At 37.4% G+C, this 27711-nt stretch overlaps 1 protein-coding gene across 1 annotated transcript in view; it reads left to right on the forward strand.

The window, feature by feature from the left end:
- The window catches only part of PLCB4 (phospholipase C beta 4), a 1792792-nt gene that overhangs the window by 932230 nt on the left and 832851 nt on the right, over window positions 1–27711 (forward strand). The window contains exon 18 of the mRNA XM_044056592.1: window positions 1842–1948. Coding sequence (XP_043912527.1) covers window positions 1842–1948 — 107 coding nt within the window. The remainder of the gene's footprint in view (window positions 1–1841; window positions 1949–27711) is intronic.

The raw sequence follows: 27711 nt of genomic DNA on the forward strand, positions 1-27711 counted from the left end.
ACAACTCAGATACTGAGCAGTAATAACTTCAAAGATATGTGACACTTATAAATACAGAGAAACCCTCTAGGCTGATTTTAACACTGAATATCAATGAAGTGAAACACAATAGCCCCCACTAACTGCAGAGACAGAAAGACACCACAGTATTCTATGAAACAATTAAATAGAAAAATAAATAACTACAAAGAGACACAGACCACAATATTCAATGAAACAATTAAATACACAGAAAAATAAAATGCAGTACAATCTCTAACACTGCAAGTTTGTACTTAACTCAGCTAGTAATGCAGTTGATTGTAGGCATATAGCAAAAGCCAAGCAACTCAGATATTGAGCAGTAATAATTTTAGTGCTATATCTGTTCTTTCAGTTTACTGTAGGTTGACATGAAAGGTGCACAGATAGTGTCTGTTTTTGGGGTTAGGGATGAAAAGGAATAGTGTGTAGATGTATGCCAGCAGCAGCTCAAAATATATGATTGTGGTGATTTGTCCTTTCACTTTCAACCCAATCTAATACTAGAAGGGTATACAGAAAGTGACTCTTTAGGAGGGTTATGGAAGAAGACAGTATTCCCAGATATGATTTATGTGCCCTCACAAGCTTTTTTATTCTCATTTTATAGATAGATAACTACTGTTTTGTCAGTTTTGAACATTGTGCTTTATACAACAGTTATTTCATCCTTAAGAGAAAAAAACAATAGTTTATTTCCTTAGTCAATTTTTTTTTCAGTTCATTATTGGCCCAAAGGTTGTTGAAAAAAAACTCTAAAATGCACCACAGAGAATTTAGAACCCCATAGATTCTGGTAGCCTGACAGTCACCAGACACCTGACATTATTAAAATTTTTCCAACAAAATTGTTACAGTACAGTCTTGGCCGGTTAGGATGAGTTGAAACAGTGTAGGAAAAAGTGGATGCGTAAGACAAAAATGTGAGATCAGTATAAAAGTTATCTGGCTAGTATGAGGAGGTAAGAACAGGAGAGAAATGCTGGGTGCTAGGTGTTTTGTCAGGGGGATAGTAAACAGCAGAGTTGGAGTTTCATGGAACTCTTTACCTTGGGCTCCATATCATCTGAGGCTGCCTGTGCAATCACTCTATGTGGAATTGAAAATTTGGTGCTTCTGGCCATGGCTTGCAAAGTGTCATGGCTAGCCCAGGCAAAAGGGGCATGTTTTCATTACACAGGGGGGGTGACTTATTTGTGAAGAAATGGAAGAATGGAAATGCAAAGGTGGTGACCCTATTCCAAAGGGTGAGACTGTGTTAAAGGTAAGTGCCAGGGAATTTAGTGGATAGGAAGTGTGAGTGTATGCAGTGGGAGGAGTCGACCCTGGTGTGTGCACATGCACACACTTGTGTCTGTCGGTCTGTCTGTTTTTAACTGTGTGCCTGGAGAATGGAATACAAGATGCTTGGAGGAACATTGCAAATGCCTGATAAATGATTTGGTGAAATGGAATTTGTAAAATCTGTTTTGTCAAACTAGCCAATCAAGAATTGCTATCTGAAAATATAAACTCCCCAAGGTGCTACATCCTAGGAATAGGTTAAACTTAGCTGTGGCCATATTGATCATTATGGGAGGGATCACAGGCCCTCGAATTCCCTGCTGAGTATTTTATTTTTTTAAGAAGAAGCACCAGTTTTTCAAAACAGATTTGTAGAATCATGTTTCACCAACTTTGTTTTGATCCAGTGTTTGTTGCATACATAATTTAAATTTTTGGTTTATACATGAAAATGCTATTCTTCATTAATGAGCAGAAATACAGAAAAAAGATAGTTAAGGCTGTTGTCTTCATACTTTATTTTATTTTTGATTTAGATATAATTGACATAGAGGAAGAAGCCCATCCCGAGTTCAAGTTTGGCACTGAACTCTCTGCAGATGATCTTGCTCAAAAGGAAGCACAACTAAACAGTGTGAAAAAAGTAAGTTGTTTCTTTTTCAAGTTCACTCTTTTACAGACCCCCCCCCCTTTACAATTCTATATAATCTCCTCATTGCTTTCTGTTTATGCGTAACACTAATGGGGCACAAGTTTAAATGTAGTAATCTTCCCTTTTTAGGGTTTTGTCTTCAGCCATCTTTTACTTCCTATCTTAGGGAGGTCACAAACATTGATTTATGCACCCCACACCCAATAACACCTACACACACACACACACACACACACACACACACACACACACACACACACACACACACACACACACACACACACACACACACACACACACACACACACACACAAGCTGGCATGAAGATTTCAACAAAATAACGATCAGTTACGTTTTCCACAGAGGAAAGTGTCCACTTATTGTTTGTTTCCCTATTGAACAGTCTCTGCATTCTATATCCTTGCATACATCCAGTCTGTTGTACTGCATAAAGGAATTTATTGAATTAAAGTAAACAAAGAGTCACCATCATTGTCTGCATTAACCTTGTACTTAACCTTTTTATTATGGCCCTATGTCCCACATTGTTCACTTTCTCACCTATAATTACATGAAGAATGGAATAAGAATCCTCTCCCCTGTACAATAAACATGCAGCCATTACTGAATGCAGTGCCATAAACAGGTAACTTAAGAACATCTGTGTACATTTCCTTGTTTTTAAGCATGCAACCGTAACTGAAAGCAATCCCATAAACAGGTATCTTAAGAACACCTGTGTACATTTCCTGGCTTTTACTTTCTTTTGACATGTGACTTGGGGTGGCTCAGTGGCATGGTGAGTTGAGCTGTTGCCTCACAGCAAGAGGTTTCTCAGTTCAGTTCATGGCTGGGGTGCCTTATTTGTGGACTCTGCATATCCTCTTTGTATCCACATGGGTTTTCTCCAGTTGTTGCCAAAGACCTGCAAAATGGATTTCTCCAAACTGCCTGTAGGTGTGCATGCAGTGTTTGATTGTGTTCTGCAATAGATAAGAACCCAGTCCAGAATAGGTTTCAATGCCTTGGGCCTATTAGTTGTCAGGACAGGCTCCAATATCCATGTGGCCTTGTTAAATGATGACTTGATTAATCGGAAATGGATGGATGGATGTATAACTTAAATGTGCTATATTTTGCTCTTGAATTCTTTACAGAGCTTTTCTTTGCATATGACAAGGCCCAGACAGATGTTCACAGCCAACAAAGAAAATAAATGAATGCATGCATACATACATAAGTAAATAAACTGGCTCTCTCCCATCCCTCTCTGTTACTGCAATTATATTGAGATTGACATCATTATCTCAAAATGTTAACATAAAATTTAAAAACCTCTCTCTTGCTCTATGTTAATAGCATTCTCTAAGTCTGCTGTATTGAACTCATTTTGCAAATCATGTACTATAATAATACGCCAACAGTAGTTCAAAATTATAACAACAATACCTCATTACTTTGGCTATTAAAGTGAGCGTGTTGAAAATGTGTACACTTTACTGAAGATGTCAGAATTGTGAGTCTATATGTAAGCTGACAACCACCTTCTTAAAACTAGCATAGTATCAGTTCCTTAATCAACATCATGAATATGAAAGTTATACTTGTCTTTTATTGATACCCATGTCCATTGTTCCCCTGCCCCTAACCTTTATATGGGTCATCAGGTTCTATTTGACCATGTCAAAACCTACTTTTACCTCATTCTCGACTATCAGGTATATCTTCCTTCCTGCCAAGGCAGGAACCACTGCATTTCTTTGCTTGATACACGACACACTATCCCTCAGTTCTGTTATATATTGCACTTATGCTGTCTCATTTGCTTCTTAACTTGCATTCCCATAATCCTTTTCATATATGTTTAACATATCTGTGTCTACTTCAGGCACTGTCTGATACTTTCATTTGTATCTATACTTCTGAATATTTTAATATTAAAATCACTAATTGAGCACTTCTCTGTGGTTGACTTTCATGTTGTTCACTTAACTCCAACTGTGTAACAGATGTATACTACTCTTTCTATATTTTAATGTTTCTTTCGCTTTCCTTTATATAAATAGGCTAAAAGTACATCTGCATTTTGCCAAAATATTGAAATGTGTAAATAATGTACAGTTTCTGTATTTTAACATGTTTAAGAGACGTGAGTAGCCAACTCCAGAAGGGAAACCAAAAAACGAGCACTTGATCCTAAAACTGCAGCTGTTTATTTAAGCTCCAAATTCACCACAGCTTTTCATCCAAAATCAAATCAGACTTCATCAGAATAAATTCTAATTCCAACCATTACCCTTATAGTACACATGGCTAATAATTCAATTTCATGATCGAGTGTTAGTTTTTGGTTTCCCTTATGAAGTTGCCTACCCGCTTCTCTTAAGTGGATTTTCTCCTTTTTGGTGTTGTTTTGGCATTTGTGCTGGTGTCCACATTTTGTGTTTCTCTATTTTAATGTGTTTATTTGCATTTTGCTTTTGTTGCAGCCAGAATAAGTTGAGGCCATTCCTGAAAGGGTCTTTAGATCAGTGTACCTAACTGAGTTAGTTAACAAATGAAAAAATAAAATATATAAATAAATATGTAAATAAATAAATAAACATGCCAACATTTTTCTGTAGCCCAAATATCTTTCATTTTGTAATTTAAATCCACATCTTAAACATGGCCTAATTACCTATCTAGAAAGGCCTTCTACAGTTCATTACTATTGGAATTTCCTCTTGTAGTATTGTCAGCTGAGCATATTATTTGAAATATTTACCTCCTGCAGTTACAGATGAGTGTGTCCCCCTTACCAGTGCATACCACAATGTTATGGACCAGGCTATGTGGGTGCACCCAGCATTTGCACTACTAATTTTATTTCTTTCACTCACACAGTTCAGTTGTTGACATTAATGCATGTCATTGATTGTTCCCACAATCAATGATGCCTAAATTTTCCTTCAAACTGTTCCTACAGCATATCTGTCAACTGTACAGATGTTTGCAGAATGTCCAGATGTTGGTCTCACATTTTTGGTCCATTTTTCACAAAACTGTGGTTTTCTGACAAATTTGTGGTAAATCATTAAAGACTGACATTAGAAAATAATGACAGTTGAGTTTCAGACTTCTTTCCTTCAGAATATTCATGCTAATGCAAAATCTGTTATTTTATCAACTCTCTAGGTTTGTAAGAGCAGTATTTAAAAATGTCCCTATTTTTGGGCCTTTGTCCCACTTTTATTTATGGCTTTGTCCAGATTTCTTGCTCTAAAAGGTTGAGAGGTATGTCCTGCAGTCACCATATCACCAGCCAGGACTGGTGCTGCGAGTGTCTGTTTTGTTCAGGAAATATGCACAATATGAAGGAGTGTGGTATAAGTAGCAGCACTTCGATTCAGATGTCTGGCATTGGCTAAAGCATCCTTCTCCAAAATCTGCCCTTGCCATGGCCTACAGACACTCACATGTTCTTTGCCCTCCTCTAACTAAATCCAACCAGTCTTTGACTGATAACAACAAGAGGAGCAGGTTAGGTGCCTTCAAGCAGTAACTCTTGTGAGTGAGTGCCAGGATTTTAGCACTAGTTGTCCAGTGCTCCAGCATCTCAAGCACTATTGCATTTGGCCTGCTTGAATCCTCTTAGCGCAACAGTGCAGCCAAGAAAGGGAAGTCATTTAAACTAGGCAAAAGAGGTCAGCACATTGATACCCCAACCTTATGTGCAAAAATGGGAGGGTAAGGCGGTCCACACAGCCTATTTGGACCTCACCAAGGCCTTTGACACCATCCCCCACTCTGGAATCATAGATAAACTTACTAATCTGGGCATAAATCCCTATGTCACTCGATGGGTTGCCAACTGGCTTACTGACAGAACCCACACTGTAAAAGTAGCCGACTCCAAATCCAGCTCCAGACAAGTGACAAGTGGAGTACATCAGGGTTCAGTCCTGGGACCGCTCTTGTTTGGTATCTACTTCTCTGAAGTACAGGTCAACACTAAGGGACTCTGGCTAACAAAGTTCGCAGATGACTGCAAACTGGGAGCTATTACTGAATCCACAAATGATGTGGATATTCTACAAAAGGGCCTTACAGAAACAGATGCTTGGTGCCAGAGCCATGAGCTCAAGCTCAATGCCAAGAAATGTATAGTTTTCCCCTTTGGAAAAAAACCTGTACCCATGAATTACCACATAGGTGGCAGTACACTAAACACTGAAAGTGTGATGACAGGCTTAGGGACACAGGTGGACAGTGGTCTCACCTTCGATAACCACATCCCCACAACAGTCAGGAAATCCTTCTATGTGGCACACCTCATCACTAAGGGCTTTTCATTCAGAAAAAAGGAGGTCACTGTCACACTGTACTCATCCCTCATTAGACCCATTATAGAGTACAATGCCCCATTTGGTATGTACCTCACAAGACATCTGCAACAGCTGGAAAGGCCGCAGAAATACCTCACTAAAAGAATCACAGGCCTAAAGCAGATGCCCTATGCTGACAGTCTAAAAAAACTCCAGCTATACTCTGTGGCATATCGTCTACTCAGAGGTGATCTCTGCTTAACATACAAGGCCATGCCAAACCTTGAGCTGTTGGACATGTTCCACTTAAAGAAATCTCAATCCCTCAGAGCCACACGTTCCAGAGATCTAAACCTTGTCATCACAATGAGCAAAACATGCTGGAGGGATAGGTTCCTGACCCAGAGACCCCCCCATACTCTGGAATAGACTGCCCATACATGTCAAGCAGAGCACCTCCTTGGCCCTCTTCAAAAGGAACCTTGACAATTGGATGGGAGATAGGAAATTCACCTTGGGGATCACGTCAGTCGCCCTGCTAGACAGGGGTCCAGGGAAGTAAATATTGTGGGAAGAAATATCCAGGGAATTGTTATGGCTAGGCTTGTATAGGCCCTAGGGGCCAATAGCCTAGTACCAACCTATTAACTTATAAAAGGGGTTGTGGATGGATGTGGGAGTCAAAACACTGTATGATGTACTTTATGGGAAAGAGAAAAATATATGAATACCTTAAGCAGAATCAACACCAATGCATCTTTTCAAATTGTGTCTTTCTGCCACTAGAGGGTTTAAAAGCTCCTTGGCACAGATTTAGAATAATTAATGCAAAATGCTAAGAGCTTGCAGATTCAGGCAGTTTATACCCACCACATACTTCTTCACTGAGAAAAGGAGATTGTGCAAGCATTGTGCATACTTTTCTTTTTCTTTCTTATTGTGCATACTCCACTAATAACGCTAGAGGAAACCATTAAGAAAACACAAAGATGGAATAAAGTGATACAATATTTTAAGCTTTGGAGTGAGATGAGTTAATTGCCTTTATTTCAAACAGTGCTTAACACTAACTGAAATTCAAACTAAGAAACAGAAATAGGAAAAATATGAGAGTCTTGAAGCATGGACATATATAGCCATTAGCTCAGTAGTTATTTCCTGATCTTGCATTCAGGATAAGTAAATTAATAGTACCTATAATGTCCTTGGATTTTTCTTCATTAAACTGATTCTTGCTGTCCCTTGAGCCTTCTACCTGAGCATAATCATTCATTTATTCTATTCATCTCTGTTTATAACTAAATTTCTGTTTCCACTCCTATTTAATGGCACTATAAACCTGACCAAATACTTTGTCTCCCTTGCATTCTACTCACACTGTAAAATCTATGCTTGTAGACTCTAAAAAAAAATGTTTTCAAAATTTTCTCCTTAAACTATTGTATAAGATTCTTTTTTTACATATCATATCAGCTTTGTCATTGTAATGATGTTCTCATGTAAGTTTTAGTCTATTGTGTCCTTGTAATAATGTTCTCATGTAAACTTTAGTCTATTGTACATTTTGTGGAGCTTTTCTCCCCAGGCCTCTGCTGAAAATGACTTTCCCAGTAAACAAATGTAAAATAAAATAAAATAAATAAATAATAGATAATCATCTGTACAAGAAAATGTACCTGAAACTCAAGCTGAGATGTAGGCATTGCTTCTAGGAAATTGGAGCATGTCATAGGTGGACAAGGATATCAGGTAGTGGGACTTCATCTGTAAAACATGAGATCATGTGAACTAAACTGCTTTTGATAGGTAATTAGTGAAATAATTTAATGGTGATAAGACAGTATTACAACTGATATTCATTAACTACATAGCAGTGTCTCATAAGGCAACAAGTTTGTTTGCATTTTAGTGACTGCAACACTGATAGGCTCAGAATAAATGTGTGGATCCGATGAAACTACGTAAAGAGTCTAAAGCTGTCCAGTGGAGAGGTGTACCAGTCAGTCATCATGCATAAAAGAAATGGAGGAGACGCTTAGAGAGCTGGAAATCAGAATTGGAGATATTTAATGGGCACTATTATGATGGTAACAAAACAAAGCATGTAGAGGCTAAGGAAACATTTAAAAAGTGGCAGGTATGTTTTTGGGTGGGAGACACAGAAAATGTAGTCACAAAAGGTTATGATTTAAGAGGTCATAACGTGAAGATGTGAGGTATCGATTTTTGTTTTAGCATTGTAAAAGATGTGGAGTAGAGGGAGACTGCAGTGAGAAAAAAACATGACACAGTCTGCAAGAAAAGATGCCAAGATATTCTCAGGTACTCCAGAAATAAAGCTGAGGGGATTAAGAGGGGATGCTGGTGAACATTTAAAGAAAGCAGGAGTCCACTGTAAGTGTTACTTTACTTGCTAGATTTTGTAGACTGGGTCAGTCTAACTGGGCACAAGACCCTTTCTGAATGTGAACAGATGTGGCATTTGTAATATTCATTAATTTTCTTTCATTCTTCAGATATTTGTTTATTGATTTAATGGTCATCGGGCAGCAGGAACCTATCCTGACACTTATTGGGCACAAATCAGAGAAAATAATTCTGGATAGATTGCCAGGCACACACACACACACACACACACACACACACACACACACACACACCTATGGGAGAGTTTGGACAACTACTGAATCTTTACCATAGGAGAGCAAATGGTATCCCCCAGCAAAAAGCCACATGTACGCAGGGAGGATGTGCATAGTCCTCAAAGAAGGCACTTCAGTTGTGAGCTAAACTGAAGAACCAAGCTATCCTGCAATGCTATCCACTGTGTCACTATGGCATTTATACAATCTAGGGAAAATGTGTTGTTGGGAGCATTTACATCTTTACTGCAGGGGACAACATGATTCTTCTGATTGAGGCTTCTGATTATCACAATGTTGCACTTCCTAGTAACAACAAAGAAAATGTTTTAGAATGCAATAATGCCAGTTGATTTATATGTTGATGGCATTGGGTTCACACCACAGGTCAGAAAGTAAGTCTATATTATTCTGAACAGTTTGGAAAGCTGGAAAACAAGCTGAATGTGAAGTGAAAAGTCTAGACCAAAAGTAAAAGATCAGGCAGATTATAATAATAGCAATAGTGATCAATGAGGCACCCCAGCAAAGTGCACAGGATATAAAAGAATGAGATGTGGAAAAGGACAGAGGTAAGCAATGAAATACTCAGTGCAGGACCCAGGAAAACAGCACAGTGGATGGAGGTTTGAAATGAGTGAAGCAATGGGCACTGATATAACAGAGACTGTGCAAATGAGGGCAATAAAAATGATCTTACAGTAATATGTACCTCAAGAGAAGACTTAGTTATTTGTGGATGAATTTATCATTCTTACTTTTGTTATGGACCTTTGGCATAGTTCAAACGGGCACCTAGACTGATGCTGTGTAAAGCTGTACAAGTACTAATGAACCTGTTTTCTAGAAGATGAAGCTGTGCACAAATATGTACCCATGCAGACACAAATATTAATAATCTGAAACAGGACAAAGGAGGATACAGGAAGACTAAAATGAGGGTTATCCTAGAAAACTCCATGAGAGTGGAGGAAATTATTGTGTTTTCAGCATTGTTGCAAGGTCCTAACATGGCAAGACAAGAAAAAGGAAAATTAAGTATTTCAATTTATGAACTGTAGAGTGTTGTAGAAAACAATAATTTGTAGCCATAGGGAACCTAAGAGTATCTTTGGGGGAGAGTAGCATTATGATATTGGTAGGTTTAAGTCAGGAAGTATTATTTTAAAAGATACAGTAGAGCATTTGTAGAAATTTAATAATAAAGTGTATGAGGGTGGCAAAATATAGTATAGTCATCTGATACTTTGTTACCAAAGTGTCTTTGGTGGCAACCAGACAATTAAATGGAGCATTTGACCTTAAATATTTATTGTTGTGGGATGGTGAAATACCACAAACACTGTATGCATACAGATATTCTCACTGTATTGTCTTAATTTTAACTAACTTGAAAGCCACAAAACCTCGGACAAAGTTACAATTTCTGATATACAAAAGCTCCATTTGAGCAACTGGTTCTGAATGAATGCACTGCAGTAAAATATTCATAAACCAAATTAATTCATAATGGGTAGAAAAACTATGCAAAAATACAAGGGAACAATCAGAATACAGAGGAGTGATGCTTTGGGTGATGTGAAAAATTACTCTTTTCTACAGATAATTTGTAAGTACACAAAACAGTCCTCCTAGGGAGACTGTAGAATTAAAAAAAGTATGGTGGTATTAAAGAATGCACAGAATAAATGCAAAATATATCTAATAAGGTTGGGAAAAAGCAAGATTTTAAAAATCAAAATGCAGCCTATCCTGTAAAGAGGCTAGATAAGAGGCAAACTGGATGGACCTAGTGGTCCGTAGCTGCCTACATATTTTACGTTTATTACAGGGAGTCTGAAGAAAAGGTGTATTCAGCAAACAATTATTCCCATTAACTGGGCTGGAAAAAAGGCACAGTGAGGTTACAGATGGGGCAGTGGATGTCTGTCTGCAGACAGAGCAGGTGACTCATGAATGCTAATGGCTACCACAGATATTCACAGAAGAGTAAATTGCAGTTTTTCTGCAGGACAGGACTGATTTTGTCCAACTTGAAGAGTGGCAAAATGTAATCCAGGAAATGTTGAAATGTAAACAAAATGATTATACACACCCATATGGTTTTCTGACACTAGGATTATACTAATAATTGTGTCAGTGTCTGCTTTTCTGCAATTTATTTGCCTATGTCATGATGAAGAATATCACATTATAACTTAAAAATAAAGGTGTATATTCTCTATATGGTCTTTGCTTGGTAGGTTCACTACAGAAAGAATGTGTTTAATAGTTAGATGCAAAGAAAACATCATTGTAATATACAAGGGATATATTAGGCAGATCTGTAGAAAAGGGAATGATGAAGATTCAGAGGTGACACAAACTGAAGAAAAGAGGAGGAAGCTGTGGTGTACTTTGAGAACCAAAGGAAAATTAAATGGTGCAGAAGATATGTGTATGGAGAGGGGGGAAATTAAGGAGCTTTAGTCTTCATCAGGAAAAAGCCTTTAACAGATGAGAGAAGGCCTAACAGGAAAAATTAGGTGGAGTTATTTTGGTCAAGCATTAAGATGGTAAGAAAATTAGATAAGTTATCAAACTTAAAGTGGATTATATAGATAGATGGGAGTGAAAGACTGTGAAAACTGTCAGGCATTTCCAAATAAGGAGCAAGTGATGTTAGCTAAGTAAGGGTATCAAATCTGTATAGTAGATGTGGAGACATTGGTTTCTGATTATACCATACAGGTGTACAGGGCTGAAATGGAAAGAATCTGTTTCTGGGAAAATGAGCAAAATCAATACTGCATGCAATGTTGCCATACTAATACACCTGCATTTCAAGTTAGTAACTTGTAATTATTATGGTTCAGTGAAACTTAAACAAAGGTGCATTTGAAGAAATATCAGGTGGTACAAATGACTGAAGGTGCATTTGACTGAAAAGCCATTTCATCAAAAATTGTAGAAGTCTATAGATGGTAATTTTGGTGTCATTTTTATTATGGAAGTTGTTAAGAAAGTAATTTAGGAGATTTTTTGTAGATTGGTAACTATTTTGAGTGCCATTTGTTAATATCCTATATGTTTATGCCTTTTTGTGATGTTGTTTCAGTATGACTTGAACACAAACTGCTTTGTGTATATTGTATTTGGATAAACTTCATTGGCAAGACTTTGCTTTTAATGGCTTGGAATTGAAAATTCTCATGGTCTTCTATTGTCTAGATGAAATGTGAAAGTGTTTGCAGTAATGCTTCCTTTAGTCTTTTTTTTTTTTTTTTAGATAGTTGATGGTTTTACTCAGACTGTCCTCAGTTTAATAGAATTCAGTTTTGTAATTAGTATCTTATTTTATTGTATAATGTATTATGTTCTTTGTTTTTCTTCATCTTTTTGTAGAGATTAGTGTTTTAACTATATAATAAAACTGAAGTTAAAGTGCGAGTTGTCATGAATCTCACCAAGGTAATGATACAATTTGCTATTTACAGATTTGGCTCCATAGACCTAAATTAGTTCATTAATTATCTGAGAAACATATGTTCAAGGCAAATATTGATCATAGTTTATCAGATATAATACTGGTAAGAAAATGTGTTTCAGAGATGCCAACCTTAGGCCCTTTAATATTTTCAGTGTTTCTGAACTCTTTTAATGAACTTAACCAAGATGAATAATATTGTATATGCAGGCATGATTATTTGGGTCTCACACAATAAAATGAAGGATAATGTCTACAAACTTTATAACAATCTCTTATAGGTTTCTTATGAAATATTCTATTAAGAACTCAAAATTAAATTTGCAATAAACAAAAGCAAAGCTGTTTAGAATACACAGAGGGCTACTTGGAACATATATCACTTTCAAAATCACTGTCTGTTGTAGTAGGACTTTGCAATATTTCCAATTTTACAAATGTCTTGGAGTGTGGATGTACTTATAATTGACTTATACATGCCATAAATAAAACTATAACAGATTCATATGCTGCTCTTTGCCAAAAGTTTACTAATGTAAGAAACTGGGGTAGTGACAATTAAAGAGGTTTTAATTCCCACATTGAACTGATATTTCTGATTTCATCAAGACTCAGGCAAACTTCTCCAAATGCACAGCAAGTTTGAAATAAAACAGGCAGATCTCCATCTAGAGTGCCTGGAACTCATCAGTGCCACCTTCCATTTAAAGTTAAGTGGATCACAGTGATAGTGAAAACAGTTACTCGTCTGTACAGTTTATTTATTTCCAGCTGTGAATGTGGCAATGTGTGCTTTATACCCTGGTTTCAGCTTATCAGTAATAAAACACTTACACTGTATTATTCTGTCAAGTCTTCACAACACCATATAATGCCCTTTGTTTTTTCCTTCTATTTTCAGTTTCTTCTAACAAAGTTATGACTGAAAGGGGGCTCTAGTGGTCCATGTTTCCTTCCTGATAAATTAATAAATAAAGCATGACTTCAAATGAGGTCATTTGAACTGGTTTATATTTGGCACATTTTTAACAGTCTATTGTCTGAAAACTCATTTTGCAATCCTTCCCATTGTTACCAAACATCATAATTACTGTGAGGAGATGGTAATAAACTAAGAACTATTAGCATTATTTCAAACAAAAATGCATGAACATGTACTAGTTGTATTGGACACATATCATATTAGAAATGGGTGCAAATAACTGTTTAAAAGTAAAAAGGCTGCATTGTACTTGGCATTTAAGTTTTTCACTAAAATGTAGTCTGTGAAATAATGTTTGTAGAATGCCACACAACTGCATTAATCAGTGTAAAATGAACTACAGGATTGAGGTGAAGCAATACTGCATGCACACTGTATGAAGATTCTGGCTAGTTCACATGATGATGATGATGATCCATTATTTGAACATTAGCTTCTTGAAACTCTATCCCTCTTCCACCTCCACCAGAAGTATGTAACTGTGGAAGCAGAAAAACTGATTCTAAAAGTCCAACAAAATGTAAAACAAATCCTATTTGGAGATGTAAAAACAGAGGGACTGACTCTCAAGTCAAGCCTATAAGGAAAGCTGCAGTTGTTGCTACATTGCTTATCAAAAAAACACCTGTTAGGACACTAAAAGTTCTACTTTAGTCTAAAACGTCATAGGCATTGAGGTGCAGAATATCTTTTAAGGTGATTTTCTGGTTTTCAGTTTAGATATTAAAGGGATTTTATGAACATTATCTGACTGCCTAATTTTTTTTTTCATTTTGCATTCTTTGAGTAAGATGTTTCCATTTGCATATTTACTTTTCAAGTGAGATGCTTTATTTCAGGCAAATAATGTTATCATTCAGCTTTCAGTACTTAGAATGTATTTATTGTTTTGAGTGTTTTCTCATTTTACACATACCTATAATTGTGTGCCATCTTCCCATTGAAGAGTAATGGCTCAGAGCTAGTTGCTTCAATTTAAACATTTAAGGGTTGGTTTATTTTAAGGGTATGTTCTTATCTTGTTTACTTTGTATAACTGTAGCAGCATACCTTAAAGGTTTGGAAGGAGAGTGTTGGTACTAGAGAAGCACAATTTACCCCATTCTGACAATGATTGTATGTGCAAAATAATTCTGCTGAAGTTTTAATTGCTGTTGGTAAGGTTGCATTGTGCAGTGTGAAGCTCATTTGGGTGTGTCAGCACATGACTTTTATCCAAAGCAGCAGTGCGCATTTACTTTACTCCCTTAAAGTCATGTTCCATGTATATACTAACTAATAACAGTGGTGGAAAGCACATAAATATTGATTGCAGTGATACAGGAATTGGACCCCATAAGCCTTATCCATTGAGTTGTAACATTTCTCATCTTATATTTGTAGTATTCTATTAAAGATTTCTCTTACATCTGTCAAGTCTGTATTTTTGTAATGGATTGTAAAGCACTATATTCTTACCTACTCTTGCAAATCTAATACATTTTTGTGAGTTGCTTCCCATGCTTGAGCCATTTGAAATTCTTTTTTCTAAATGTGGGTTTGTTTAGCAGAAACCATCTGTGATTGTTCTCATCATTTATTGCATGGACAAGTCTATATCTTTCTTTCAGAGTTTCTCCTTTATTACATCCCTAAAATATCCTCCTGTTTGCAAAATATTCTGAAACAGATGCTCTAAAATTTCTATTGTGAAAATAAATCTTGATGCACTACGCTGGTAAGTTTGGCTTCGGATTAAAACAACTTTTTGCAAGTTAAGCAGACCTTCATACGTATAAGTGTCTCATTTTCCTGAAGTAGATTTCTTATGAAACTTTATATTTGTTCCCCAACAGCATTTAATATGATTACATTCTTTTCCTATTATGCTTTAATAGAACTGACAACTTGGGGGAGTTTTATAGTGGTCTTCCCAGTTTAAAATCTTGGGGGATAAGATGAAAGTACATTTCCAGTTATCATAGTCACTTCAAGTTTTTATATTCCTTCAGATGTTCTTCATGTACAGTTTTAATTTTTGTTTAGTTTATTAAGTGGATAAGCTCACTGGATACAAGTGCACCAAGTGTACATTTTCTGAAGTGACCTGGAGGACTTGTCTAGATAAGCAACTTGCTCACGGTCGCACAGTTGATAAATAGAGCACATACCCTTGACTACACAAAACCAAGTTTTTTAGCTGGTTAAAGCTTCCAGACTAATATGTGATATCCTCAGATCATACCAGTTCCATAAACTAGAGATACCTCAGAAAGAATAAAAGTAAAGATTCATTACTTAGATTCATTACTTCAAATAACAGCTGCATGTGAATGGTTTAGTTTTGTACTTGGGAGTCAGACTATTCTGGCAGCTTGCAAGGGTAAAAATCAGACAGCTAAGGCTGGTTGCTAATTTTTTATTTTATTTTATTTATTTTACATTTGTTTACCAGGAGTGCTCACTGGGCCGGAGTCAGCCCATTTTCAGTGGAGACCTGGGGAGAAAAGCTCCAACTAGACATTTATTAAACAACTAATCAAAACATATATTCTTTACAACAAATAAACAGAAAATATTTTTCTTTACAACAGGTTCAGAAATAGTTAGTTTACAGGACGATACAACAGGTACAGGCATACAGTTATGTTAACAGAATGAGGCTATAAAATATAATATGGTTAAAGCAAACAAAAACATGCAGGCATTGTGTATTTTTTAAGTTATAGCAGTAATGACAGGCTATGAAGTAGTTGCATAAATGAGTATCATAACAGTCTGGCAGACATAGCAGGGGAAAAAAAGTTATATGAGGTGTGGTTACAATAGGGCAGTATGGAAGGGATCAGGTAATGTGGAGTGTGGAGCAGGAGCATTGCCACTGGGTAACTAGATATGAATGGAAGCCATCTTTGAAGGTCCTGGCAGTACTGGTGGCTCTGAGTGATGTAGGGAGTGAGTTCCAGAGTTTGGCAATACTGAAAGAATAGAGTGTATGGCCCGGCAGGGTGTGCAGGTTTTTGAACGAGTAATAAGGTTTTATTTTGTGATCTAAGTGGCCTGTTTGGGTGGTACTGAGTTAAGGTGGAGGTAAGGGTTGGACAGTCAAGGGGTTTATAGATAATTTTATGGGCTATTAAGAGTTGTTGGTGAGTGAGGTCTTGAGGTAGCTCATGCCATTTGAGTGTTTGCAGTGAGGAACAGTGATGGGAAGAGTAGGTGGCATTTGTTGCAAACTTTGCTATTTTGTTGTAACAGGTTTCCATTTTATTTTTTAGGGCTGTGCGAATGTTAATGAGGAGGGGGGCGCCATATAATAAGGAGGGTAATAGGAAGGTAGTGGCAAGGGTTTTTTTGGTAGTTGGGTTAAGGAAGTTTTTATGCCTATAGAGGGTTCCTAGCTTCTGATGGGTCCTTTTTATGTTATTGTGGACATGCTGATCGAATGTATCGTCTATAATAACACCTAGCAGTTTAGTGTGAGTGACAATTTCTAGGGTGGTTTTGTTTGATGCATAGATGTTGAAGTCTGGTTTATTTATGGTAGTTTTTTTTGGGGGGGGGGGAAGAGAAGAAGTTTGGTTTTGTTTGGACTGAGTGAAAGATGATTGTTTATCATCCAGCTTTCTATATGAGAGTAGTTCAGGTATGGTTTTGGAGGAGGAAATTATAGTTGAGTTGTCTGCGTATTGAATAACTGAGTTGTTAGGAACACAATAGTGAAAGTTGTTAATAAAAATACTGAAAAGCAGAGGCCCTAATATGGATCCTTGAGGAACTCCTGTAGGAGTGTCAAGGAATAGTGAGGTAGATTTGAGCCATCTAGTGGATTGTATTCTATTGGATAGGTAGTTGGAAAACCAGAGCAGAGTTGGTGGGGACAGGTTCAGAACTGAAAGCTTGGAGAGCAGTAGGGAGTGGGAAATGGTGTTGAATGCCTTTGACAGATCCAGGAAGAGACAGGAGACAAAATTTCCTTCATTGCATGCTTGGTTAACAGTATTTGTAAAGGATAGGAGAGCAGTGGTGGTACTATGAGCAGGGTGGAAACCATGTTGACCGGAAGAAAGAAGATTGTTGTCTAAGAGGTATTGCTGGAGCTGGAAGTATATGCATTTCTCGAAGATTTTAGAGACTGGGGATAATATAGCTATGGGGCGGAAGTTTGAGGTATCGATATTATTACCACATTTATGTAGGGGAAGAATGTTGGCTTTCTTCCAGATGGCTGGTATACAGTATTCCTGTATTGACCTGTTTAGGAGTATGCTAATGGGGTAGGAGATGGCTGGAGCTGACATTTTCAGGTATTCTCAGGGTAGGTTGTCAGGGGCATTACTTCCTGGTTTCAGTTTAAGCAGAAGTTTGTTTATAGTAGATGTTGGGATTGGAGAGAGAGAAAATATGGTAATGGGTGGATCTTTTGGGTGGTTGTAGTTGGTGGTGGTGTTAGTTTGAGTGGGTAGGGATGGGAATATGGCAGTTAGTTTGGCTATAGTTTCAATAAAGTATGTATTAAAAATTGTGGCAATTTCTAGGGGTGTTTTTTCAGGGTGTAGACAGGGATTACTTTTTGAGCCAGGGTATAATAGTGTGGATATTGAGGCCCAGAATTGCTTTGGGTTTTGTTTGAAATTATGCTGCAATTTAATATAATGATTCTTTTTGTCAGTGATAACTAGGATTTTGACTTTTTTGTGATGGTGCCTGTACTGTTGGAGGTCAGAGGAATTGGTAGATGTATGCCATTTTTTCCAGGCTTTGTCTCTTATGACCATTGCCTGCTTGGTACATTTTGAGAGCCAGATACAGGTTTTTGTTTTTACTCTTTTACGGCACAGAGGCGCATGATAGTTTAGGACTTTTAGGAAGGTTGAATTAAAAAATTCAACCGCATTATCTAGGGGAAGGGTTTTTAGAATGTTCCAGTTGATAGATTTTAGATTGTCAATAAAAGTGTCTTGGTTGAAATTAGTAAGAGTTTTCCGCAGTATATAATGGTGTTGGTTGGGTAGTGGGATGTCTCGCGTATGGCATAGGCTGAGTTGTGGTCACTGATATTGCAGGGAAGGGTACCTGTTTTGGAGAACTTGTTGGGGTAAGAAACAAGGATCCATTCTAGGATTGAGCCACCAGTATTATTTTTAGCTGGTCTGGTTATATCCATGATTACTTGGGTAAAGTTTTAGAGATTGATATTTGGGGGCAAGGAGTTGTTTACCTGGCTGGGCCAATTTATTTTGACATCTCCAAGTATGATTGTTTCGGTGTTGATTTTAGAGGAGATCCAAGCTAAGATTTCTTCAAGAAGTGGGGTATTATTTCCTGGGGGTAGGTATAATGTTGTAATACATATGCTTTTTTATTATTTAAGTTTTGGAAAGTGATTAGTATTTCAGCATTTGAGAATTGGGGTATAGGAGATGTGTAGGGGGTTATGGAGAGGCTATGTGGGAAAAATAGGGCAATGTCACCTCCTTTTTTGTGGGGTCTAGCTGCTCTGAGGCAGGAGTAACCGGGTTGGAGGAATTCAGGGTCTTTGACATATGGTTTTAGCCAAGTTTCGGTAGTGGCAAGTATGTCTGGTTTAGTTTGGCATATCCAGGCATGAAATTCTGGCATTTTATTCCTAATTTGGAGGTTAATAGGGGTGAATTGTAGCGATTTATGGGAATTAGTGCTGATGGGGTTTGTAAGACTGGGTCCTGGGTTTGGGTGAATATCTCCACATAGGGAGAGAATGCATTTAGTGACTGGGGGCGTTAGCCAAGGTTGTTTATGTACCACATAAGACTGAGGTTTGTATTCTAATTTGAATGGGGATAGGTTATCAGTAAAGTGTTTGAATGTAAAGAGGAAGATAGGGTGTGGCTGGATAAGGCTTGGAGATATGTTAGAGTAGGATGTTAGAGTTAGGGAGTGTATTTTGGTGATTGGTGTAGTGTTGGGAGATAGATAAGGTGAGTTTAGGGATGTTAGGTATGTCAGTAATAATGTTAGAGAGAGAGTAAGATGGTATGGTTAGTAGTGAGGAAGAGACATAGTATTTATACGGGCAAGTGACTGAGATGTGTGTGTTGTGGGTGTGTATGGTAGAGTGTGAGGGGAGGGATATATAAAATACAGGGGGTGTGGGGTAGGTTGTTAATAAGGAGGGTGTGGGTTTAGAGGATAGGAAATGAGGTCAGAGGTAGGTAATAGGGGGTGGGGTGTATAGAAGTATAAATGTAATTGAACTGGGGGTGGGTGGGAATAGGGGTAGGGTAGTGAAAGAAAGTGAAACGAAGGGTGAATGGAGCAGGAAGAAACCTGTGAGCAAGCACTAAAGAAAAAAACAATAACATTAATATACTTAAATATATAAAACTAGACACCAGAAAAGGAATACTGGTGTTAGACTGGAATAGACTGATCACACCATATTATTATAAAATATATTACCAGACTAACAACAGCAAATGGAAAAAGGCATGATTAAAATATTTTCAGATGATATGAAACAATAGATGTCATTAATGAATGTGAAGGAAATTCTGTGACAAGACAGGGAGAAAGGACACATCTTGCTCTGGTTCAAGATGATATTCTGCAAAGAGTATAATAGTAGCAATTTAGAAACCGTGCAGGCTAGTGGTTAAGGTATTCAGCTACAAAGCTGAAGGCTAGTGTTTAAATCATATAAAACCTTTCAAGCATATTATATAGCTCAGAACAAACCACATAATAATGTATTTGCAATATTAGGTCAGTCCAGAAAAATAATAATAATTTCATTGAAATTATCTAATTTAAAAAAGTCAGTACTTTAGTATTATTGATTAATGGGTGTACAAATCTCAGGTTGGCACAGTATACCAGAAAAATAATAATAACAGTTTCACTGAAATGTTCTAATTTAAAAAAGTCAGTACTTTAGTATTATTGATTAATGGGTGTACAAAACTCAGGTTGGCATAGTATAATAATTGGATGAAGGCATGGTTAAGAAACAATGTGAGGAAGTATGTTTTACAGGGTAGTGAATACATTAACTTTTCTTCTTGAGAAAGGCAAGTATCTAAAAACAGTAACATCATTCTAGAGTACAGAGAACATCAAGATTCCACTGTTATTAAGAATGCCTTTTGTTTTTCCTTCATTCAGTCTTACTGAAGCTTGCAGTAGAGTTTAAAATGTATAAAGGTCTGCAGATCATGCATCATTTGAGAATAAAATTGCTCTTCTTTTCACCTAAGGATGTCTCTTCCTTTCAAATGCTATTGACATTAATGGACAGCAGCTTCCTTTTCCTAAGTAACTCTGCAGTTTGAATTCTGAGTTCAACAGCAGAACAGGACCTGGAACTCTAAGTTCAAAGTGTAGCTTCTTACACATCATTGAGACCTTGCATTTTTGGGGTATAAAGATGACTTTTTAAACCGAGAGCTCATGTTTATAATTCACTGCCTGTGAATCTTCTGCAACTGCTAAATGATCATAAAAGTCAGAGGAAAGTACACAATAAATGTTTAAATCCTTTGCTTTATGTTTCCATATATAAGGCTATATTTTCTTTACTTGTAATCTCACAATGTGCATTGCATAGTTTTATTTCAAGTAAAGGTTTTTATATTTGATTTTCAAAGTGTATGGGTAGTTGTTAATATATTAGTAAATAATGATAATTGTTAACTTGGTATATTATTAACTGATAGCTTTTCCATTTCAAAGAATTAGTGTTTTACCAATAGTTTTGAAATTTAGTATATTTCAGCTGGCTTGTTTTAAGTGTGGATCATAACTGCATCCTTGGTATGTTAGGTTGATCTATCTGGTAGCACTGTCTACCATAAAGATCAGAAATGGGTATTGTGCACCACTGTGCGCATGTATGCCTTTGTGTGTTTCCATAATTATCTTGCCCAAGTTTCAGTTACCAGCAATGAAAAGAATTGGGATGAAAGCAAGGTGAATGAAATTCTTGGACGCCAGGGTCTATAACACTATCTGTTCAGTGTGAACCCTATTTGGGTGTGGCAAGTGTTGGACATAACTGAGGTAATAATACACAATTGCCATATACTGTTAAGACCACTCACCGCTCATATATTGATAGGAGGTCAACGGTATATATTGCACAGCAGTTATTTTATTTCTTTGTCAGAGTAGCTAGGAATGAGGTAAATAAGATTTGAAAAATATGCCAAAATGTTAGTGGCATGACTATTTAAATACTGTAATTAAAACATATTCCCAGTATTGGTTTGAACATGGAAATTTAATAGATATAATGTATGCAGTTGCTCAGTCTAATGTACATGCAGACACACTGTTAGGGGGTGTAGGTATGTAACATGCAGCAAAAAGGCCAATCAGTATGTCCATAGCTCATCTCAAAATGTATCTTGAACTATCAAGGCTAGAGATTAAGATGAAACACATAGAAATCAAAGTAGCAGAATTAAATGTTTGAAGCCGATTAGGAGGAAAGGGAATGTCAACATAATGAATGTGAGAGACAGAAGTAATTAGAAGTTAGAGAGGCAAACTGTCAACATGATAAAGAGATCCTCAGTCTTAACCATAGATATGTGAGTAACAGATGTGAAAGCTGTGCCTTAGAAGGCAAGGTCAGTACTTAACTGTTTCCTCAACATAAGGAGAAGAAGAATTTGACAGCTTTATTCAGGCATTTGAGTGTGTGTGTGTGTGTGTGTGTGTGTGTGTGTGTGTGTGTGTGTGTGTGTGTGTGTGTGTGTGTGTGTGTGTGTGTGATTGGTGGCAAATCTATGCATGTCTTAATTCAATGTTTCATGATAATAGTTCAACTGTTCAAAGGATAATACTATTTATTTGAATGTTTTAAGCTCAAAGCTAAAGCTTTTGGTAAAACTAAGACATAGGAGAAAAGATGACAGTGTCCATGGCTTCAATGCAGAACTGAATATTTGCTTTTATAGGTGGGTGACTGGATGTTAAACAATTTCTGAAATCTTGGAAGACATTATCATCAGGAAGCAAGCACTCAATGGCTTGATGGTGGATATGAAAATGTGGTTAATAGACCAGGAATTAGTCTCAGCTGAAGATATATCTTCTAACTAGCTAGTAGGGTATAGATGCACAACAGTTTACTGAAGTATGTTTCACTGTGTTGTTGCTTGTTATTGAGGAACCATTTCAGAAGACAGTCATTGATATTAAGAAACTTTTAAAATAATAATAGTCATAAGCAAGAGATATAACTTGATGGTGATAGACATTCATAGTAACTACCCTGAAGTGATAACCTTGTCCTCTGCTGAGGTAAACAAGATGGCAAATGTTCTGTTAATAGTTTTAATCAGGTTTGATTTTCCTCAAGAAATACCAACACAGTGGCAAACATAATTCATTAATTTTTTTATGTATTGTTTTTGTTCATGTGAGAAATGCTAGCTTGATTTTGAAAACAGTGTGAAATAAAGCAATTACAAATTACCTTATGCCATCTGCGAACAAATGGTTTGGTAGAAAAGGTTTAACTCCTTATAAAACCATGCAGGAAGCATTTGCCATCTAGTTTAAGCAAGAGAGGAATAAGTACATTTTCCATGCTGTTTGCTTATAATGATCTGCCCAAGGGATGTATAGATTTTTTTTACCATTTGAGTATCTTTGTGGCCACAAGTTAAGGAGGCTTCTAGGCTTAATTCATGAAGCATTGCAGTATTACTGTAATTGCTAAAAGGGGTATGTTATGGAGTATGTGTTAAATTTGTGGTCTAAGCTTAGGAACTCCAAGGAATTTGTAAAGGAGAACCTAGCGTGAGTGCAATAGCAACAAAAGGTTTGGTATGACTGGTAAATGAGAGTCTGAGAATATACTGCATGAAAGGTAGTGATGTTTATTTCAGTCAAATAATAAACTACAGGCAGCATGGGAGGGTTCTTTTGCTGTTGTGATTCCTGGCAAGAAGAAGAAGAAACAAAAAAGTATACCATGTTAATGTGATTATGCCATACCATGATAGAGATGCATTGATACCTAGTTTCTACAGAGTTACAGGTAAATCAGAGGGGCACCTTGAGGTAGGCCTTAGCTGTGCTTGATATCCTATTTCAGTAGATGAGGTAGTACTATCACAGCAGCTAGCCCCACCCAGATCCAAGAAATATGAGCAGTAATGCAAGAGTTTGGGGACATGTTCACTGCCAAGCCGGGATGTACCTGATGGTTAGAGCATCTTGGGGAATGAAGAAACTCAACAGTAAATCAAACAGGCCTTGTAAAAGATGCCAGAATAAGTCAAGCAAATCATATTGTGAAAACTTCAGGAAATGTTAGATATCTGGATAATACAAGAATCCAACAGTATCTGTGCTCCTTGGTAGTGCAGTTGACAAAACAAAGGATGGAAACACCAGATAATATGTAAACTACAGGGAATTAAATAGACAGAATTAGTGGCTTCCCTTATCTTCAGAAGAAATGAAGCTTTGGTGCATTTGGGCTGGACTAACTAACTACTACTGACCTGACTAAGGGTTAGTAGTTGATACCCTTGATGCCAGCTGCAGGGAGAAGTCAGCTTCTGTCATACTGTTTGGTTTTAAGAATTTATTGAGCTGTTCTTTGGGATGAACAGTGTCCCAGACAATGGAAAATGCCATCATGTATGGGATGAAGACAATGCTCTTGCTTACATAGTTGATACAGCTCTCTACAGCCAGTCTTGACAGAAACATATTCAACATGCTGAGCAGAGTGAAGAGGGCAGGGTTAACCATTACAGCATGTAAATGGGATTTAGGAAGCGTAAACATATCTTAACTCGGTCATCAAGTGGGTAGCAGCAAGATTTGGAAAAAGCCTGCCTAGGTAGATGTTTTGCAGGCATGACCTACTCTCTTACCAAAATAAAAAAAAAACATGGTAGGGGTATTCCTAGGAACAGTGAAGTATTCTACTGACCTTACCCAAGAAACAGAGCAGGTAAGCTTTTCCAGACACTGGCTTGTAATCAGACATTCCAGAAGCTCAAAGAGGCCTTGAGTTTGACCCCTGCTCGAATCAGCCCTGATTATACACAAAAATGTATTGTGCAGGTAGCTGCTTCAAATTATGGATTAAGGCTTCATTTAGTCAGATTTCTTCTAAGAGGCAAAATTGTCCAGTCTTATATCTTACTCATAGACTCCAGCTAAGGGAATAATCATAAAGCTATGGAAAAGGAATGTTTGGAGATAGTTCGGCTCTCTAAAAGTTCCAAACATACCAATATGACACAGTATTAATGACACAATATTCATGGGGGGATCGTACATAATAATCCTTTAAAGGGATTATCGAGGGATATTGGTATAATTTAATACTTCCCATGTGGAGTCTGGGATTAGCACCCGATGATATGGCAATCCAGTACTGAAATGGTGTAGGTAAATGCAACTGTAAATGGTGTATTGCACCTTCATCTCCTAGAATTAATTTGTCCAAGATGTCAGAAAAATCCTGCTTGATGTTTAATAAGAAAAAAGGAGTGTGGGGAGACTGTACTGAGCTAAAAGCAAGTGTGTTTATTTTTCAGAAAGAAAATGAAATGTTGCACAAAATGTAATTGCTTTACTGAAAAACACGCAGCAGAGTTGTACAAATTGTATAAATCTATGCATATCATGCAGTTATTCAGCAAAATTGTATCATGCATTTGAAATTAAAGCTGCTGTTAGAGCCACACAACAGAGCAGATCTCTGTTGATGTTTTTTCTTGAATGTTGCCACATCATTGCAAAGACTCTAGCCATAAATGGACAGCAACATCTACAAGAGATACATTATTAGACAAACATGATGTTTACATATGAATTTTCAGTCAAACAGGAAATAAGAACCAGGATTTTATCTGTGTTCAAAGTGCAGATTTTTTTATTTTTATTTATCATTTGTTGACCAGGAAAGTCCGACTAGGTTCCACAGAGCCTGTTTTCAGCGGAGGCCTGGGGAGAAATGCTCCAGATGCATGTCTTTGGAATCTGGGAGGAAACCGGAGTACCCGGAGGAAACCCACGCAAACACAGGGAGAACATGCAAACTCCACACAGAAGGCACCCCAGCCGAGAATCGAACCGGAGAACCTCTTGCTGTGAGGCGACAATGTTAACCGCTGCACCACTGTGCCGCCCTTGTTATGCCTATTGTTAGCCTGTGTCTCCCAGAGTGTGTAGAGGACTTATTGGACTAAGTTCTCTTCTGAATATGGCCTCAGTGCAGGGCAAATTGTAGATTTCTCCTCACCTGCCATCCAAGCAGCTTTATGAGGACTCTCTTGTAAGAGTTTGCTGACTTCCTCACTTGCTTTGTCACTGGAATGTTGTTCTTGATTACTTTAAATTCTGTGCCAAGGGTGCTTTTTTTGGCTCTCACTATACCATTCAATTGTATTTTACAAAGATTTGGGTTTGTTCAAGTTAATGCTACTGTTATGCACAACGTTAGGCCTACTGTCAGCTTGCTATTCCAATTTGAATGTGAAGACCTCTGATTTGGTGATGGAGCCATTCTCATACTCTGATCACTTATATGACTGCTTTAGCCTGGAGGTACTGCATTATGGTCAATGAATCTTGATCAGAGGGTGTGTTATGATGCTGCTCATATTTTCTTAGATCTGTTTTGATCCACGGTCCTTTAATTCCTTCTTGAAGGTGATGATGACAATAACCAGCCATGCTGGTTCAGGTGTTGAAGGAGTTATGGAGCACAGTCACCTGCCTCATGACCCAACAAGCATTATCAACTAATCAGTGAAAGGTTAATTTGAGCACAAAGATGGAAATTAGATAGAAGTAAAATGGCCCTCAAGGGTAGCTAACCTATTGAACGTATAAATCTATTATTCGGTTTTTGGTTGACAGGATTGCTGCTATTAGATCTGTCCTACCTCCATCAGACTTCATGGCACTGATCTAGTTACTGTCAGGACTATTTTCTTTTGAATTGTGTTCTATAGCCCCAAGTCACCTCAGCCATGAATTCTATGACTTGCATGTCCCTGGGGAATAGTTCAGATCCGCCTAGATGTGTTTGGCCCAATGACATATCAAATGCTAATGTTCTTAGTGAGGAATGGGTTTTTTTCAACTGGCTTGAAGGGCATACTTTTTACCCCAATCCTTAAGAAGCCTTCATTGGACTATATTGTATATGACAATAGAGGCCCAATGTCTATTCTTCATTTTTCAGAAAGGATATTGAGAAAGTCAGCTGCACACAGCTTGTATCCCATCTTAGGTAATGAGATATTTTCAGGCTCGGTTTCACTCTTTCCTAGAACTTAGACGCCTTTCATTTGAATAGTAATGATTTCTTGGCCAGATGACAGTGCTTGTTTTCTGCTTTGGTTTTGCTGGATCTACCAGCAAAATTGGACACTGAATTACACCGTTTTGATCAAGCAGGTTCAACCTTTCTGTGGGCTTTCATCTATGGTCTTGAACTGGTTTAAATCCTGCCTTGCTGGCCAAATCCAGAGAATGCCTTCAGGCTTGCATTTTTTTAATCCATTTTCTCTAGAGTGTAAAGTATCACAGAGATTTGATCTTGGACTCATTACTTGTCTCAATGTTTATTATTCTACTTTGGATCTGCTTACAGTGAGAGGCTTGGCATTCCATTGCTGTGCTGATGACATCTAGATACATTTCTTTCCATCACAATGATACGGCTAACTTATATTTACTTAATGATGACCTGGAGGTCATTCTCCAGTGGTTAATGCACAGTCTGTTAATGCCAAACACATGTGAAACTGAAGCTATGTTAGTTCATGTTACATTGAGGGATTGCACAGCTCTAGCACCTCCTTTATGTATCATTTGCTGTGGCAACAAGCTTGATTTGTTGAGAAGGTGCATGACTTAAGTGTAAGCACTTGTCCACTATTGCTCCATCTTCATATTTCAATCCATTAAATATTTTCAGGCTTAAGCACCTTATTCCACAAGCTGAACTCTTGGTAGTAGTACATGTATTGTTCTTTTCTTACCTGAACAATTGAATTGGACTTTATCTAGAACTATTAACACTGAGATGGACTGCTTACAGCTGTTGCAAAGCTTTGCTGCCAAGCAACTTACTTGCTACTATCATATTACTCCTGTGGAGATTGCACTGGCTACCAGTCTGCTTATTTATAATCTTCAAAAGCTTTATGTCTGTAGGTGTGTCCATAAATTACATGGATTCCACTTAACCTGCAGACGTTTAATATACCATGCTGACCCCAGCTTTGCATTCTGCCTTCCAGAGGCTGCTGGCAGTTCCATCAGTGTAACTGGAAGCATTTGGGCTTTAATATTCTGCTTATTGAGCCACATCCTCCCTGTGGAACATACTTCTGTGGAAGCTGAGGAAATGTACA

This window comes from Protopterus annectens, chromosome 1.part2, assembly GCF_019279795.1.
Source record: "Protopterus annectens isolate FY-2018-M chromosome 1.part2, PAN1.0, whole genome shotgun sequence".
In the NCBI taxonomy this organism is placed as follows: Eukaryota; Metazoa; Chordata; order Ceratodontiformes; family Protopteridae; genus Protopterus; species Protopterus annectens.